The 17,847-nt window shown below is 36.3% G+C and overlaps 4 protein-coding genes across 4 annotated transcripts; 2 read left to right on the top strand and 2 right to left on the bottom strand.

Moving 5' to 3' along the window:
- The first annotated feature begins 318 nt into the window (after positions 1-318).
- LOC106380003 (non-specific lipid-transfer protein 2-like) lies at positions 319-936 on the top strand. Its single transcript, XM_013819840.3, has one exon. It carries the CDS (start codon positions 400-402, stop codon positions 691-693), a length of 294 nt encoding a protein of 97 aa, XP_013675294.1. The 5' UTR covers positions 319-399; the 3' UTR covers positions 694-936.
- A 4,296-nt stretch (positions 937-5,232) lies between these two features.
- Positions 5,233-6,846, bottom strand: LOC106347096 (F-box protein At1g11270). The gene is made up of 2 exons (XM_013786590.3): positions 6,597-6,846; positions 5,233-6,456 (listed from the first exon to the last, which is right to left on the bottom strand). The coding sequence occupies exons 1-2, from the start codon at positions 6,627-6,629 to the stop codon at positions 5,350-5,352; spliced, it is 1,140 nt and encodes a 379-aa protein (XP_013642044.2). The 5' UTR covers positions 6,630-6,846; the 3' UTR covers positions 5,233-5,349.
- Positions 6,847-7,094: 248 nt separating this feature from the next.
- Positions 7,095-7,559, bottom strand: LOC125577969. Its single transcript, XM_048740205.1, has one exon. It carries the CDS (start codon positions 7,557-7,559, stop codon positions 7,095-7,097), a length of 465 nt encoding a protein of 154 aa, XP_048596162.1.
- A 3,303-nt stretch (positions 7,560-10,862) lies between these two features.
- BNAA01G26820D (zinc finger protein BRUTUS) lies at positions 10,863-16,759 on the top strand. Its single transcript, XM_013786581.3, has 14 exons — positions 10,863-11,362; positions 11,460-11,669; positions 11,772-11,966; positions 12,053-12,417; positions 12,646-12,874; positions 13,021-13,189; positions 13,290-14,519; positions 14,684-14,855; positions 15,195-15,413; positions 15,508-15,645; positions 15,733-15,967; positions 16,061-16,120; positions 16,198-16,269; positions 16,344-16,759. Exons 1-14 carry the CDS (start codon positions 11,054-11,056, stop codon positions 16,482-16,484), a joined length of 3,744 nt encoding a protein of 1,247 aa, XP_013642035.1. The 5' UTR covers positions 10,863-11,053; the 3' UTR covers positions 16,485-16,759.
- The last annotated feature ends 1,088 nt before the right edge of the window (positions 16,760-17,847 follow it).

Below are 17,847 nucleotides of genomic sequence, written 5' to 3'. Positions count from 1 at the left end.
CACTCTTTATTCTTTAATGGGTTTCTTAAGTCGAATGACTGGCGAGAGTTCTTAATACACAAAAGATTGAAGTTTTTGATCAACCATTTGACACTAGAAACTATATATTAGGCTATAAATTATGTTATTCCAATGCTAATTAACTAAAATGATAAGACGCCGCACTATATGCAAGTGCACTAATAGACTAATATGTTTGAAAATTATGTTCATTAATCCATATTATTTAATTTCAAATTAGAAAATACTATAATAAAATAGAACAGTGTAACAAAAAAAAGCTTTAATTCACTTTCCCTCGCTATAAGAAAAGAGATGCACAAATAAAAAACCACAAACACCAGAACACACTTCCATAAACTCTCGCTGAAACCAAACATAAGAAGAAGAAGAAGAAACATGGAAATGATCAAGGCCAAATGGGTTTCCATTGTCGCCCTCGCGGCTATTTTCCTAGTAGTGATCCTAGTACCGGCGGCAGAAGCGGTGACGTGCTCGCCAATGCAGCTAAGCCCATGTGCATCGGCAATAACGTCGTCTTCTCAACCTTCAGCGTTGTGCTGCGCGAAGCTGAAGGAGCAGAAGCCATGCCTCTGTGGGTACATGAGAAACCGTAGCCTCCGTCGCTTTGTCAGCTCTCCCAACGCTCGTAAAGTCTCTAACCGCTGCAAGCTTCCCATCCCAAGGTGTTGAAAACTATATATATGTGTGTGTGTTTGAATCCTACTTTTGCTTTGTGTTTAAGGATGTTAATTATGATCATTAAGCAGTGTTATCCTTGAGAATAATAATGTGTGATGAACTGATGATGCTTGTATGCATCTTATTTCAACTTTTGTTTGCTGTCTTATTCTGGTTTTTGATCAGTGTAGAGGTGTTATAAGTATGATGATGTAATAACTGAGACTATGATATAAAATATATATTTCATAAACACAGAAGAATCACTGTTTGGAAGCGCTTCTACCAACATGAGTTCGGGTCTAAAGAGACCGAACTTGTCCACCAAAACCTTGGAATGTGCGATACATCTTTCAAGTGGAGCGAATGCTTCCATGAAAAGCTTTGTTCTGAGGGAGTTTATAATAAATATCCTTTTGCACCAATGGCTCGTAAGTCGTAAAGATAAATCGAGTAAACAATTCTTTAGCACTATCTCATACTCTTATCTATAATGAAATGGAATTGATCCCTATTATTATTTATATATATATATATATATATCTAGAGTATTATAGTCTTTTTACCTATTAAATGAAACATTTTGGTCATTTTCCTCCTTATAGTTTATTTTTACGATCAAAACTTGAAAATTGTCTATTTAGGAGAATTGCCATATTTTATTTGGTAGTAATAGTAATACATGTCTCTCGCTTGCTTCCATTAATGTGAACTAGTGGCTTTCCGGCGCTACGCGCCGGATTCTATGTTTTATTTTTAAATGAATTTATAATTTATTTTATAGTTTTAATAAAGAAAATATGTTAAAAATATGAAGATAAAAATATGTCAAAAATAGAATGGTATTTTTTTTCCAATCTTTTTGATAGTGGTTATAGTGACCGTAGTGTAGTAGTACTTTGTTTTGAAGTTGTTTAGGTCAAAGTGGAATAACATAAGTGCATTCCTAAAATTTTATAAAGTGAAATAACATAAGTGTATTCCTAAATTTAAAACTTTTTTCATGGTATTTTAGCATAAAATATTTATTGAAGATATTTAGTATGGTTATATGGTATTTAGCGTAAGATATTTAAAACTGCCGGTGTTTTGATACATCATGAATACCTGATTTAAAGCTCGAGTTGATAACATATTATAAATATATGGAAACTTGATCGTCTAAATATTTAGATATTATTTCAAACGGTATAAATATTTAGGGGAAGTTTTGTTTTAAATGTTCAGTAAATTACTAAATATTCTTGTGGCCAAAAATTAAATATTTTATGGATACACCTTTTTAAATATAATAAATCGACATAATTTCTTTAAATATTCTTGAATCTTGTTAGTATTATTGTTAGGAAGTATTATTGTAACTAACATAAATAACATTAACTAAAAGAATTTTGTGGAGTTGTTTTAGGGAATCTTGTTGGTTAATTTAAATAATAAGCAATATAACTTACTAAAATGCAGTAGAATAGTTGTAAATACTTGCAAAAACAAAGAAGACTTAAAAATCTCATTTTTAATAAAATAAATAAGACTATTTTATAAATTTGCACTATTACTTTTCGTATATCCAACCATTTCTTTTTCCGAAGGGCCAAGACAATCTATCTAGAATCCAACTCAAGATAAATATAAATATAATAAAATTAAAGAAAGATAAATATATATTCATTTTTTTTAAAAAGATTTTCATATAGTCATTGTACTTATGTCGGTGCATCCTTGATTATTGGAAATTTTATAAAAAACATCACATACCTGATTTCAGCTATGGTGAAGATGGAAGCTTTATTTGTCATACTTGCTAACTTACAAAGAAGGAATCACGATAAACTAAACATCACATTACAATTATGCAAGTAAACTCCTGTTCAACAAAATCAAATAATCAGCACCATCAAATAATTAATCATAGAATACTCGTCTCACAGTTTCTACAAATTTTACCAAAGAGTAAAGGAGAAGCCAATATCTCGCATGATGACTAAAACAACAAAACTTTGGTGCTAACTATTTCTCATCTATGGAAGAATCATCAATAAGCATAAATGAGTGCGTGAGTACTCTAGGAGTTCTGGCATATCGAAAGGGGTTCAAAGAAACATTTCTCATTCAAAAGAAATTGCAGGAGGCCAGCAGTGAAAGCTTGGGAAACGTTAACAGGCTTAATGTTGCTGTTTCCAGTGAGTGATATAGTCATCGGAGAGCGGTACAATGTAAATAAGACACCACCAAGATGATCGACCGTCGGTAGGATGAGGAGGGGTCGACGGCTTTTCCTTGCAAGCAGATTTATGACTGAGTAATGATGGAGAAACACAGGCGATACCAATCTCTTGTTGGTTGTGTTCAACAAATGCAAACCTGTTTAGAAGAAAAACAAATTGATAGGAGAGTATGCGATAGAAATAATACTTACATAACGTTAGGAAAAACTTTGGTAGATTTGAGCGATAAGAGTATATGCTTCTCCACATCGAAAGAACAAAAGTATTGTATCTACAAAGAACAGAGTCAAAGAGCTAATATAATGCAACATAAAACAAAACTTTCATGTTCCAACAATAGGTTTTCACAGTAATTAGAGCAATTCAACTCTTACCAGTCCAACGAACAAATACATGAAATCAGAAAAGCATATCTTCATGAAATATCCAGTGGGAATCTGAAATGGAGCATTAAGAACAGAAGGGCATACACAAACATCATCGCATCGTTTACGGTATGGTGTAGAGAGACTGAAAAACCAAATAGAACGCACCAGAATTACAAATTTAATGTCCCCACCAAAGGTTCTTACAGTGATTACCAATCCAAAAACAAATATATGAAATCAAGCACGTATAAGGATCATTGAGAACTGAAAGAGAAAATCAAGAACATATGGACGTACACACACATCATTGCATCATTTTTAATCACACAGCAGAGTATTTACATAATCCAAAAAAAAAATTCAGATCCAACTTTCTGAGCTAAAACACAGTAATGAAAAACTGATCTGAGAATTTAAATCCAGCTTTAGTATCAGCAAGTGGAATACACACAAAAGAAAAGAAATAACTAACCCCATTGACGGATCTGAATAGTAAGCTCGATGAAGAGCTCGTACATCTGAAAAATATCAGCAGCATTTCCATGTGAATATAGAAGTGTTGTGACGGCCATAGGGTACCTGATGTACATAGAGACGTTGGTGCCTCAACGCTTGAGCAAAAGCTCCGTTGCAGATTATCTTATAAGTGAATATATTCGACGGAAGAGCGCAAACTTCGCCGCCTCGAAGAAGTCACGCCTCACATCTCTATCTTAGCAGACTCCACTCTCTGAACTATCTCTCTATCTGCCTGTATATGGGAATCGAATTGGTAAGAGTGCAAAGTGGTTGCTGGAATTTCAAGAAGAAGACGAACCTGGTGACGATTATTGCGAGGAAGGCAAATTAAATAGCTAATAGTGTAGACTGAGAGAAGAAAAAAAAATATTCATAAATCGTACGCAAAAAAAATGTAATTGCTTAGAGAGTTAGTATTAGACAATGGATCTTACGTTTTCATCGATGAGCAACATGTCAACACTCATCAGTTCTCCGCCTTTGTTGATGTTTCTCGCCTCCCAAACCCTCAACAGATGGACCTTGGCAGTGTTAGAGCATCGCCCTACTCTCAGATCGGCAAGGAGCGTGTACGAAGTTGTCATCGAAATCGCTTGGTATGAAAATAATTGCTTTTGGAAATAGTTTGAGTTGTACTCAACATCGAAGAAAGGAGAAACATTTATAGGTGAAGATTCAACCAGTTACTGGAGAAAACGAAGAGGTATACTGATTGATTCATGTGGACGGAGTGGATTAATTAAGAAAACTCAGAGTAAAGAAAAGATTTAAGGATGGGGAAACGTTTCAGAGTTTGGAATCGACGTTTTCAGATGGTGAATCACATCTTCGCGGCCGCTTGTGAAAGAGGAAGACGACGACCAACCTAATTCCTAAATTTGATTGGGTCTCTAAACATACTAAAATATGGGCCTAACATATTCATTAAAATTAAAGCCCAGCTCTCAAACAATCATTTACGGAACTGAAAAAAAATCGTAAGCCTGCCTGCCTGACGTGGCAAAAAGAAATGTTTTGGTTGGATGATTATTTTAAGTGACGTGGCAGCATAGATTTTCAGCATATGCTGCTTTTAGTATTGTATTGATTTGTAAACCAAAAGCTTCTGTCATTAGTCTAAGAAGGCAAGACAGGAGATGTGGTTGTAGGTGGGTCCAGTATATAACTAACTAGTCTAGGACTGAATGTAACAAATCATAGCTGATGTGAGCTGGATAGAAAGCAGTTATATAAAAGATATCAGTTTGCAGGTTGTCTAAGGTGTGTAGAGTTTCTAGGGTGTGGTTGATTCTTTCATTAACAAGTCCCTGAATTGTTTGATTGATGTGTATAACAATTTTACAGCATTATATAAAAGCCATAAAAATGTGAGTGAAACTGCAATAGTGTGTTTCATATTAACAACGGTACAACATTATTATATGAAAGCCATAAAAATGTAAGTGAAACTGCAATAGTGTGTTTCATATTTAAATGTTTGGGTAACTTCTTACAAGAGAGAGGTATATAATAGAAAAATACAACAAGATGAGAGATGAGTTTAAATTAAAGAGAAATTAAGCAGAGAATAAACTTTCGAAATAATAAACAGAACCAGAGGGTGATTTAGGTGTGCAGAGTAAATCATAAGATCTGTAATGGAGATCATGTATGACCAGTGGGTCCATGGAAGCACGACCTTGAAGCAATAACTGACCCTTGTCCAGAATTGCAATTGGTAACAGGGGGGCGGCGAAGTCGCCAGTTGGGTTGAGATCAAAGGAACACAATGTGTTCCATGTCTTGTCGGAAGAATCGAACGACCATATTACTTGGGTGAGGTCTTTTTGCTCAGACAAGCACAAGCGGTTATGGAGGACGCACATGGTGATGTGGCGAGGGTCGGCAAAAGGGGCTTTACAGATGACTTGGAAAGTCTCGGTGTGAAGATCAAAAGATAGTAGCAAGGGTGGTTCAGACTCGGTTAACCAATAAAGCGAGCCATCTAAATGGACGGGTTTATGGTAAGCATTGATGGGATAAGGAGAAGCGGGGACAACGTACCTCCAAGCGTTGGTGCTAAAATCGAAAACTTCACAATAGGTAACAACAGCCTTGTCTGCTCCTCCAAGTACAAACCCGGATGAATTATACAACCAAACAGGCTTGAAAGTGCCACTTAACTTATCTCTACCGAATCCAAGGCTAGGCCATGGGAAGTCAGAACCCTCTCTCTTGAACCTCTGAATGAGGAGGCCTTGATAGTTGGAAAGAGGAAAACTCCGATGCCATCCAGTGGCAGGATTGCCCACGATACTGTCTACGTAGAGACAGTAGACGCATACTAGACCGTCACAACTACCAGCGCAGAACATGCCGCACGTGTAACTCACGTTCCAACCTATTCTTCTTCTTGATGCTGATGCTGCACTCAACACAACTTTTCGACCACGACCTTCGCGTCCCACAGGTCGATCATAGGAGAGACGCATGATGAGGACATCGGGACCACGTAATTGCCTGCGACGGATCAATTGTCGTTCCTTGAAACCTGGGGAATCGATTGTCAATTTCCACTTCTTCGATACAGATCTTAATCTCAACAGAGGCTTCACGGGCACACACTCCAGGATCACCTCTACCACATCGTGGGGTAGCAATTTCCACAAGCTTGTGTCTAGGTTCTAGTTTGATCAAACCCAAAAAAAAAAAACTCGTCGTGTCAGTTTTGTAACTGTGAATAATCCAATTTCATCGCATCAAAATCAGATCCCAGGATATATTATTATCAAAAACTAATTAAATAATAATAATAAAATAGTACCTCGGCCAATGATTGCTTCCTACTCCTCTTCATGCTATCTGTCCGAATCGGTGGTGGCTCTTTTCCAAACAATGTTTGTATCGATATGGCTGCTGTCCGGAGAGATACAGAGATCCCAATCTGAGTTTTTTTTTTTTAACTTCTAGCCACCTCTTAGGTATTTATTCTCTGTCTCTCTTCTCTCCTTTTGGATTTTGTACGGGCTTTGAGTCCATCTTATCTTAATTTTGCTTTGTCATTTTTCTATTTATTAAAAAAAAAAACATAAAATCACAATATATGGAGTATTTGCATTTTATTTTCAATTTTTTTTGTCTACTCATCTTTATTCATTTAAAAAAAAATTGTTTATTTCTAGTCGTACATTGATAATCAAATTTTTTTTTTTGAATAAATGTTAAATTTATTCAAAAAAAACTTATTACATCAAGTGCATACTTCTTTACAATGTATCTTGCATTCTACATCTCAAAAAATAAATAAAATGCTAATTAAATTCTAGATAGAAACCAGAATTGCATGCTCCTCCATACCTCTAACTCCACTTCTACACACCAAATTGATTCTATTATGAATCCTTTTCTCTGCAACTCTTTTGAGAACTGGCAAAGGCATCATCTTATCACCATGCTTTAGCTTATTTCTTTCTCTCCACAAAGCATACAAGACAGCTTGAAATGCGTACCTGATACATAAAAGACTCTTCTTCTCCCTTGTCTTATCTGATATAATGGGAATGATCTCAGACAAGGTAGTGGTAAACAAATTGCACAGTAAGCCTTTAGCAATGAATTCCCACAGTTGAGCAGAGAATTTGCATTCAAAGAACAAATGACTTCTCGATTCCGGAGCATTGTTACAGAGAACACAAACATCATTACTCCCCGGATTCACTTCACCACTCTGTCCATAGTCGACATTCACACCATAAAAGCAAATTCCGGAGTCACTTGTGAAAACCATATACCTTGAGCCCAACTGCATAAAGTCTTTTTATCTCTCAGCTGATTCCAAGTTTCCTGAGTAGAGAACTCCTGCTTAAACTCGAATTTCTTCTCCACAAGCTTTTATCATTATTCCCTGAGTTCAGATTCCTCTTGATGATACTTAACTCCTTTTCAATCTCATTTAGAGCACCTAAATGATGCCTTCTTCTCCTTCGTACACTTAACACAGCCTCCTCTACTGTTGCATTCTTTTTTACCCCCATATCAATGATACCTCTAGCACCCAACAAGTCAAAGAGAACTCCTTTATCAGACCAATTATCGAACCATAATGAGGTGTGCCTCCCATTGCCTACTTCAATCTTATAAAAGAACTTTGCTACGCTTCTCAGCTTCAACATCTTATGCCACATCCAAGAACCCATTTGCATCTTAGAGTTAACTTCCCAGAAGCTTCTCCCATTTGATAATCGATTTTGTGCTGCGTAAGAGACAAAAGATAACCGATAATAAAAACTAAAAACCACATTGAATGAGAACCAAACGAAAACCAAAAATACAATCTGGAGTCGAACCAAAGCCAAACGTTCATGTCTAACATATTAATATTAATGAACAAATATATTAAAAGGTGAACAAATATATATATATATATATATATATATATATGTTAATAAATTTGTTAACAAAAAATAATTTCAAACTTTCAAAGCGAGGATACTAACATAATAGTAAGGTAATGATTCATACGATTGAATCACTGATTAGCAAACATAATGATTTCCAAGATAAAAATACGAATGAAATATTGAATTTGACTAAATTTCTGAAATATTGAATTTTCTTATTAAACATTTATAGTTTATCAAACAAGATTTGAAGTTACAAAAACTAGTTAAGAATTGGCTTTGAATATACAGAGTATTACAAGTTCAATTTTTTTGGTTTAATAAAATTTCAATTTTCTCTGCTATTTATCAAATTTACACACAAACCAGAAAAACGAGTTGTCTGTAAGCGAGACCGGTACTTAGGAGAGCCTTACGTAAGGTAAATAACTTTAACACTAACTTAAGACACGCGAAATTGCGTGGGATAAATGTTATATATAAAACTAATTTTTGTATATTATTATTTATTTGTATTCATTTACGTATTATATATATAATTAAATTAGAGTAAATACATAAATCAAATCAATACATCTTGTTTATTTACAATATTGTTTTGGTAAATAAATCAAAACAATCATTTTATTTATTTTATATGGTATATAACTAAATTTCAAAGACATAGACATAGATATATATTAAATTTTAATATAAATATTTATTATTGAGAAATCATACTCATATGATAAACACAAAATTTCTAATGTGTGATTTTTTGAATGAAAATCTCAAAATTAAAATATTAAAGTTTCATTACTTTTTCAATACAAATTTAGAAATTATATCATATTTAAGTATTTTTCTATGTTATATAGTGTAATTTTAAACTATATTAATATATAATATGAATGTCTAGTAAATGAGACTTCATATTGATACAATTTATGATCATTTGTATCTTCTTAACCATAAAAAAATTAAACCATTAATCACAAATTTTAGTGTGAGACATTTAACATTTTTAGTAATTTATTGTCATTTAAAAAATTCAAAATATAACATATAAGAAAAAATAATTCTTTTATTATATGATTAATGTGGTTGTTTAATATCTTTTAATAATCCCTTATATATTAAAAGAAACGCATTGTAATAAATGTATTCACACTATAATAGACACGTGGCAGCCTCACAATGATTTGATAATAAGTATGCTAACGCGTTCACACTATATTCATAAATATGTTCACACTATGTATTTTGCGTTTTTTTAATATAAAACTCACATACATGATTCCAATAAAACTCTGGATTTTTCCGTTCAAATAAAAATAGATAACGAATCAAAAGTCAAACTATATATATTATTTTTATTGTTTACGGATAAAGTTTAGCAAAATATTAATAAATTTTGATTCGATTCGTTATTCGTTTTGATTTGAATCAAACAAAATCTAGATATCCGTAACTCTACGAAACAAATAAAAAATATGGATATCCGTAACTCTACGAAACACATCAAATACTAAAATACAATAAAAAAAAACAAATCACAAATACCAATATTTTTAGGAACATATATCTAATTCGATCTGTTATATGCGTATATATACATATATGTAAAGAATTATATATAGACGTTATATATATTATACTTTATATCAATTTTGCAATATTTTTATGAATTAAATTTATTATATTAGGTACTAGAATTTAAAATTTAAATAATATTTTATTTTTGTAATAAAATGCTATTATTAAATGTTTCAATTATTTTTAAATTTTTATTTTATTTACGGATCAAATAGGATATTCTTCAAAATTCTAAAACATTTTGGAAATCCGAGTCACCAAATATCTAGGTGGCTAAAGATCGAATCGACGCGAATGCTTCCAAATATTCAGATATTCGATATCTGCACACCCCTATTTACGGATACAATTTTATTTTTTTTATATGAAAAATGACTAATGTCAAGGCCTTTTTTATTTAAAATTAATTTTAATTTTATCTTTCATGTATTATTTTGAACAAAAATATCATTTAATATTAATTAACAATATCTTTATATATTTGTCAACTATTTTTATATACTTTTTACATACACATACATGTGCACCTTGATATGAACATCTTGTAACTAAGTATTCACCACAACTGAAATATCTAATTTTTTTGAAAGTTGAAATATTTTTTCTTAATACTTCTTTCACTATCGACCAAATTCTAGTGTAATGATTTATCTTAATGATTTGATTGCGTTTTTTTTTCGTTTCTGTTTTTTTGGTGTTGTCGATTAGTTTACTTTCTGTACTTCTGCTTCTCGTCTCCATTGTAATTGTGCCACAAACTGAAAATGGTAAATATACTTAACATTTTTTACCAAAAAAAAAGGCCGAACATTATCAATCTATTCTGAGCAAATGCCTAGTCAAAATCGACATAAGCACCTCCTCATCATAACATAAAAGTCCCTTATTCTGGCGGACGAGGCCCGTTATCGTAGGTACGCTCACACGCGTCGAGACGTAATCGGTCACGTGCCAACTTGGACTGGTCTCGTCAGCATCCGACGTGGCGATAGTAACGGCCACGTGCAACAAAACCTTGTATAGAGAACACCCACCCAATCCCCAAGCACTTTTTATTCAATTTTTAAACCGTATCCTTGTATAAATACTTCAACGATCGTATAAACTTACAGTTAAAAATATTTATCAGATTATTAACGATAATAAAACAAAAAAGAAAAATCGTCTCGACCTTTCCTTCTCATCGTCTCCGTTGAACCAGATAATTAATTCTATGGCGAAACCATCCCAGATTTGAAAAATCGACGATCGTTGAAGGAGACTTGAGTGGTGGAGATTCGTCGACGAACACCAGAGAGAGAGAGAAATGGCGACGCCTTTACCGGATTTTGAGGCGACGAGAGCTTCTTCGTCGTCATCAACCACGGTCATCTCGAGCTCCGTACCTTCTTCCTCTCGTCCCCCTGCGGCGAATTCGTTCTCGGAGGACGCGGAAGAGATTTCTCCGATCCTGTTTTTCCTCTTCTTCCACAAAGCCGTCTGCAGCGAGCTCGAATCGCTTCATAGGTTGGCGTTGGAGTTCGCCACGGGGCACCACGTCGATCTCCGGCTGCTTCGTGAACGGTACCGGTTCTTGAGATCGATCTATAAGCATCACTGCAATGCTGAGGATGAGGTAATGCGATAAGATTGCCTCTTAGCAAATGATTGAATGTATTGACTAATTGCTGTTTTGTGACTTTCTTGATTCTATGAGTGCAACGTATGTGTAGGTGATCTTTTCAGCTCTTGACATACGCGTGAAGAACGTAGCGCAGACGTATTCTCTTGAACACAAGGGTGAGAGCACTCTTTTTGATCATCTCTTTGAGCTGCTGAATCCTTCCACGGAGATTGATGAAAGTTATCGAAGGGAGTTGGCGAGCAGTACTGGAGCGCTTCAGACTTCTGTTAGCCAGCATTTAGCGAAAGAACAGAAGCAGGTAACATTTTTGTTTGATGCTCTATGTTAACGTAGAGCATATATTTAGGATAAAGCATTGGCCTTTGTTGAAATTAGTGTTTCTCTTTTTGCTTGTCGACAGGTGTTCCCGTTGCTTATTGAGAAGTTTAAGCATGAGGAGCAAGCTTACATAGTCTGGCGGTTTCTCTGCAGCATTCCTGTGAATATGCTTGCCGTGTTTCTTCCATGGCTCGCTTCCTCCATTTCAGTTGATGAAAGCAAGGAGATGCAGACGTGCCTAAGCAAGATAGTTCCAGACGAGAAGCTTCTTCAGCAGGTAAGTTTTTGAATTAAAGATCGGAATTTAAAAGATGAAAGAGTTTTGGAGTTGTGGTTTGATGTTTTTTTTTCCAATTCTTGAAGGTTATTTTCACCTGGTTGGGAAGGAAAAGCGATACTGCGGCTTCATGTCGCATAGAAGATTCTCTGTTCCAGTGCTGTATAGATTCTTCTAGCAGCATGCTTCCTTGCGAAACTAGTAGAGCACAGTGCGCATGTGAGGGAACCAAGGTCGGGAAGAGAAAGTACCAAGAGCTTACCAGTCATGATTCTTTTGATACCCAGATGCACCCAATTGATGAGATAAAGCTTTGGCACAAGGCAATGAACAAGGAGATGAAAGAAATAGCCGATGAGGCTAGGAATATTCAGCTGTCTGGAGATTTTTCGGATTTATCTGCATTTGATGAACGCTTGCAGTATATTGCTGAAGTATGCATCTTCCACAGGTATTTGTTGCATCCTTTTATATACAATAAAAACTGAATAACTTCAGCTTTCCATGTGGATGTTGTTCATCTTTCCCCTTCTCATGTTTGAGCAAGTTTGTGCATGAGATTGTTATATCATTATCTGTGTTGTCTCAGATTTTCATATCGATATAATTTTCCATTTTCTGGCAGAGATTTGAATGTCATGGGTCTATTTCTGGGACGATAAATATTTTGTTGTTGCAGTCTTGCAGAGGACAAGATCATATTTCCAGCAGTAGATGGGGAGTTTTCATTCTCCGAGGAGCACGATGAAGAAGAAAACCAGTTTAACGAGTTTCGATGCTTAATTGAAAATATCAAGAGTGCTGGAGCCTCGTCTACTTCCGCTGCTGAATTTTACACCAAGCTGTGCGCACATGCTGATCAAATTATGGAAACTATTGAAAGACACTTTCACAACGAGGAAATTCAGGTGAAAATTAGCTTTTAAGTGTTGAGACCTATGATTTTGTAAACAAGTAAAAATATGAAAGTTCGGCATAGGATCAGTTGATACCATAGGGTATGAAGATCCAAGATGCCAGTTAAGGATGTCAGCTAACTTCATAATGTTTGCAGGTGCTACCCCTTGCACGAAAGAACTTCACCTTTAAACGTCAACAAGAACTTCTCTACCAAAGCCTGTGTATAATGCCCTTGAGATTAATTGAACGTGTTTTGCCATGGCTGGCGGCATCTTTAACAGAAGATGAAGCTAAGAATTTCCTGAAGAACTTGCAAGCTGGAGGTACAATCTGTTGTTTTCATTTTGGATGAAACTTAACCTTTTTAGAAAATTATTAGCTACTCACAGTTTTGCATGATACATGGTTTGGTTGTGGCCGCAGCACCTAAATCGGATGCTGCTCTCGTTACTCTTTTCTCTGGGTGGGCATGCAAAGGACGCAAGGCCGGGGAATGCTTGTCTCCTAACGGGAATGGTTTATGCCCTGTTAAAACATTAAGCAACAGTGAGGTCTACCTTCAGTCATGTAATGCTTCTGTGTCGATGCCATGCTCGAGTAGGAGTATAGAATCGTGTTGCCAGCAGCAGGACAAAAGGCCAGCCAAGCGAACTGTTGTATCGTCTAGTGAAAACAATGCCACCCCTCACTCGTCAGAAGGCGCAAATGGGTCCAATCTATCTGGAAATGGTAGGTCATGCTGTGTTCCGGATCTCGGAGTTAACAGTGATTGTCTGGGACTTGGTTCTCTTCCAGCAGCTAAAGCTATGAGATCTTCTTCGCTAAACTCTGCTGCACCCGCTCTTGACTCCAGCCTCTTTGGTTGTGAAATAGATAGTAACAGCTTTGGTACTGGAAATGCGGAGCGGCCGGTTGCTACAATATTCGCGTTTCACAAGGCCATAAGCAAAGATCTGGAGTTTCTTGATGTTGAATCTGGAAAGCTCATTGATTGCGATGAAACGTTCATTCGTCAATTTATGGGTCGGTTTCACCTACTCTGGGGTTATTACAAAGCTCATAGTAGTGCCGAAGATGATATCCTATTCCCAGCTTTGGAGTCGAAGGAGGCGCTTCACAATGTCAGTCACTCTTACACGCTCGACCATAAACAGGAGGAGAAGCTGTTTGAAGATATTTACAGTGTTCTTACGGAACTTTCTATGCTTCATGAGAAGTTACAAAGTGATTCTATGATGGGGGCCGTAACTCAGACTGAAACTGTTCATACTGATATTGATAGCGGTGACTGCAAGAAGAAGTACAACGAACTGGCTACAAAGCTACAAGGGATGTGCAAATCCATTAAGATCACGTTGGATCAGCATATTTTCTTGGAGGAATTGGAGCTCTGGCCTCTATTTGACGAACATTTCTCCATTCAAGAGCAAGACAAGATTGTGGGTCGTATAATCGGGACAACGGGTGCTGAAGTTCTTCAATCTATGTTACCATGGGTGACGTCCGCCCTTTCTGAAGATGAACAAAATAGAATGATGGATACCTGGAAGCAGGCGACCAAGAACACAATGTTCGATGAATGGCTCAATGAATGCTGGAAAGGATCACCCGACTCATCCTCAGGGGAAGCATCCAAACATAGTCCACAGAGAGGTAAAAGCAATTGCCTAAATAGTTTCACCAACTTAACATCTAGCTTGTTTAATGTAGACCTTGGATGTTTTTGCATTGGACTTCATAACTCATACTTTGGCTGGTTACTGTAGTTTCTCTCTGGTAAGTTTGTTTTGCTTATGTCAAATTTATTTTTCATATAGATAATGATCATCAAGAAATCGTGGACCAAACTGGTCAACTTTTTAAGCCGGGGTGGAAAGATATTTTCCGCATGAATCAGAACGAACTAGAGGCTGAAATCAGGAAGGTTTATCAGGATACAACACTTGATCCAAGGAGAAAAGATTACCTAGTACAAAATTGGAGAACCAGGTCAGATTCCTTTCACTTATTCCCTGCATGGATCCTTTATCCCACATTTTCATGCGTACCTGAATCTTAGATCCCCAAATCGTTAATTTTCCCCTGTGTATTAGTTGAAAAAAAAACTTACAAAACCGAAGAGTATACGAGGGTGCTCCTCTCCTTTTCAATTTTCCAATTCGAAACGACCCGTGTATTTATTGATATATATGTGTGTGTGTCGTGTCTCCTTGATTGAACAATAGAAAATTTATAATCTCATTTACATCTCCCTCATACCTGGATGGCTGGATCCTTTTCTATAGAAGAACATTCATTTTGAATATTGATTGTTGGTGCTTTTATCAGTCGATGGATAGCGGCTCAGCAAAAGTTGCCTAAAGAAACGGAAACTGCATTGAATGGTGATGTTGCGCTTGGATGTTCCCCCTCTTTTCGAGATCCCGAGAAACAGATATATGGATGCGAGCATTACAAGCGTAACTGCAAGCTTCGGGCCGTATGTTGTGATCAGCTGTTCACTTGTAGGTTTTGCCATGACAAAGTAAGCGACCACTCCATGGACAGGTAAAATCTTATGCCGATCTCCCCTGCTTAAGTTGAAACTCTCTCTTAGTTTTTCTTTCTCATTGATATGATTTATATTTGGAACACATTTCAGAAAATTGGTGACGGAAATGCTTTGCATGCGGTGCCTCAAGGTTCAACCTGTTGGCCCCATTTGCACAACGCCTTCATGCGATGGATTCCAAATGGCAAAGCACTATTGCAGTATTTGCAAACTTTTCGATGATGAAAGGTAAGCTTAACCCAACAGATTGATGCATATAATAATTTATTGCAACATTCGGGTTTGTCAGCAATTCGAACAATTATCTACCTTCAGGGCTGTTTACCACTGTCCATTCTGCAACCTTTGCCGTGTCGGTGAGGGACTGGGAATAGATTATTTCCATTGCATGACATGTAACTGTTGCCTGGGGATGAAGTTAGTAAACCACAAGTGCCTCGAGAAAAGCCTTGAGACAAATTGCCCCATTTGCTGCGAGTTTCTTTTCACATCAAGTGAAACAGTCAGAGCTTTACCATGTGGTCACTACATGCACTCAGCTTGCTTCCAGGTTTGGCCATCTCTCTCTCTGTTTTCTGACTAAACTTGAGTTTACCTCTTTCATCGCCTTAAATCAAAACACTGTTTCTGTGATATCTTTCAGGCTTACACTTGCAGCCACTACACATGTCCAATCTGTGGAAAAACATTAGGAGATATGGGGGTAAGATAATCCCCGTCCCTCAGACTAATTTGCAAATAACATCATTCACTTAACTATTTATTTCATGAACTCCACAGGTTTACTTCGGTATGCTTGATGCATTGTTAGCTGCAGAAGAACTTCCAGAAGAATACAAAGATCGCTGTCAGGTGAGAAACACTAATTCTTTTGACACTGGTCTTATTCATTTGATGACACACTCTCACACACACACATGTCTCAGGACATTCTATGTAATGACTGTCAACGAAAAGGAACGACACAGTTCCATTGGTTGTACCATAAATGCGGAAGCTGCGGTTCTTACAACACCCGTGTGATCAGATCAGAAACAGCCGCCCCAGACTGCCCAACCTCATCTTGAAAACAATGTGAGAGGTTCTTCACTCTCGTTTCACTTTTGTTTGTTCTATTGGTTTTCACTTTCTGTTCTGCACAACACTGTGAAGAGGTTTATCCGTTGATAGAATTTTTATTTGTATAGTCTCTGAGATATTAAAGATTTTGAAGAGTCTAATGTTAGGTTACCACCATACATTTTGTCTTTTCTTTCTTGCATATGCTGAGACTTTCTTTGTAGAGTGTAAATAGTTACAATTTTTGATGTAAAAACTTATCCAATACTTACTAGTTCTTAAACTTCCACGGGGTAAAATTTCTGAGAGCTTGTAAAAAGAGATGTTGGGGAGAATACGTTATATCCTTCGACCATTCATATTTCTAAGCGTCTACTACTAAAGTCTAAAACCCACAAATTAAAACATCTACTTTGTCTAATAACTCTCTCAGACCCATCTGACAAAATGGCACACCTAGATTACAAAAGTTGGATCACATTCTTAGACCGTATCCTGAAATGAATGTATCACATAAACCAAAGATTTTCAGACCGTGTCGCTTGTAGGGTTATTGACAGAGTTGATGATGCAAGGAAACATAGATTTTTAACTCATGGGTTTGCAAACCAGCAACCCCATTGAACAAAGCTTGATAATACGAACAGCAACCATTGGTGCATATCCCATCACTTGCATGGCAATAAAAAGCCGTATATAGCTTAAGATACACTGCTTATAATTAAAACCCCTTGATAACACTGATTTATCGTCCCTACGACCTGTAAACTAGAAAAAGTCATACTATAACATTGTTTCTTATTTCATAATGATAATTTTGTAATAGATAAAAAAAGGGAAATTGGGGGCTATAGCTATGAAAAAAAGAGTAATTCACACACTAACGCTTTTACCTAACGGATGTATAGACGGCGTCATATATACATAATAATACTATGATACCCTTTCCAATTAACCGGGTAACCTGCTACAAGATAAAAAAAAATTTATTGCCCAAAGTGAATCGTGTCTTCTCCTTCTCCCTTTCTTCGTCGGTTGTTTCAAGAATTCCAAAGGACCCTGGTGCTTATCTCCTCATACAGCTCCTCTCTCACAGCAATCAACCTTTCATCTTTGTCGTCTTCCCTTCTAATCGACTTCGGCTTTATGGACGTCCGTGGTTCGGTTTTGCGCAACAGTTTCGGCGGAGAGGACTAACACCGCCGGCATCTCCAACTTCACAGAGTATCTGCTTTCTCAGATTTTTCACAACGCCGTAAGTTCTTTGGCTTTCGGCTTGGTCTCTGTTTCCCTGATTTTATTTTCGATCTTGCCAAAATTAGAGTTTTTAATTGTTAAGTCTGTATCATTGTGCTATAGATTCTATTATTT

The sequence above is a fragment of the Brassica napus genome, chromosome A1, assembly GCF_020379485.1.
Source record: "Brassica napus cultivar Da-Ae chromosome A1, Da-Ae, whole genome shotgun sequence".
Classification (NCBI taxonomy): Eukaryota; Viridiplantae; Streptophyta; class Magnoliopsida; order Brassicales; family Brassicaceae; genus Brassica; species Brassica napus.
This window is presented reverse-complemented; position numbering and strand designations above follow the sequence as displayed.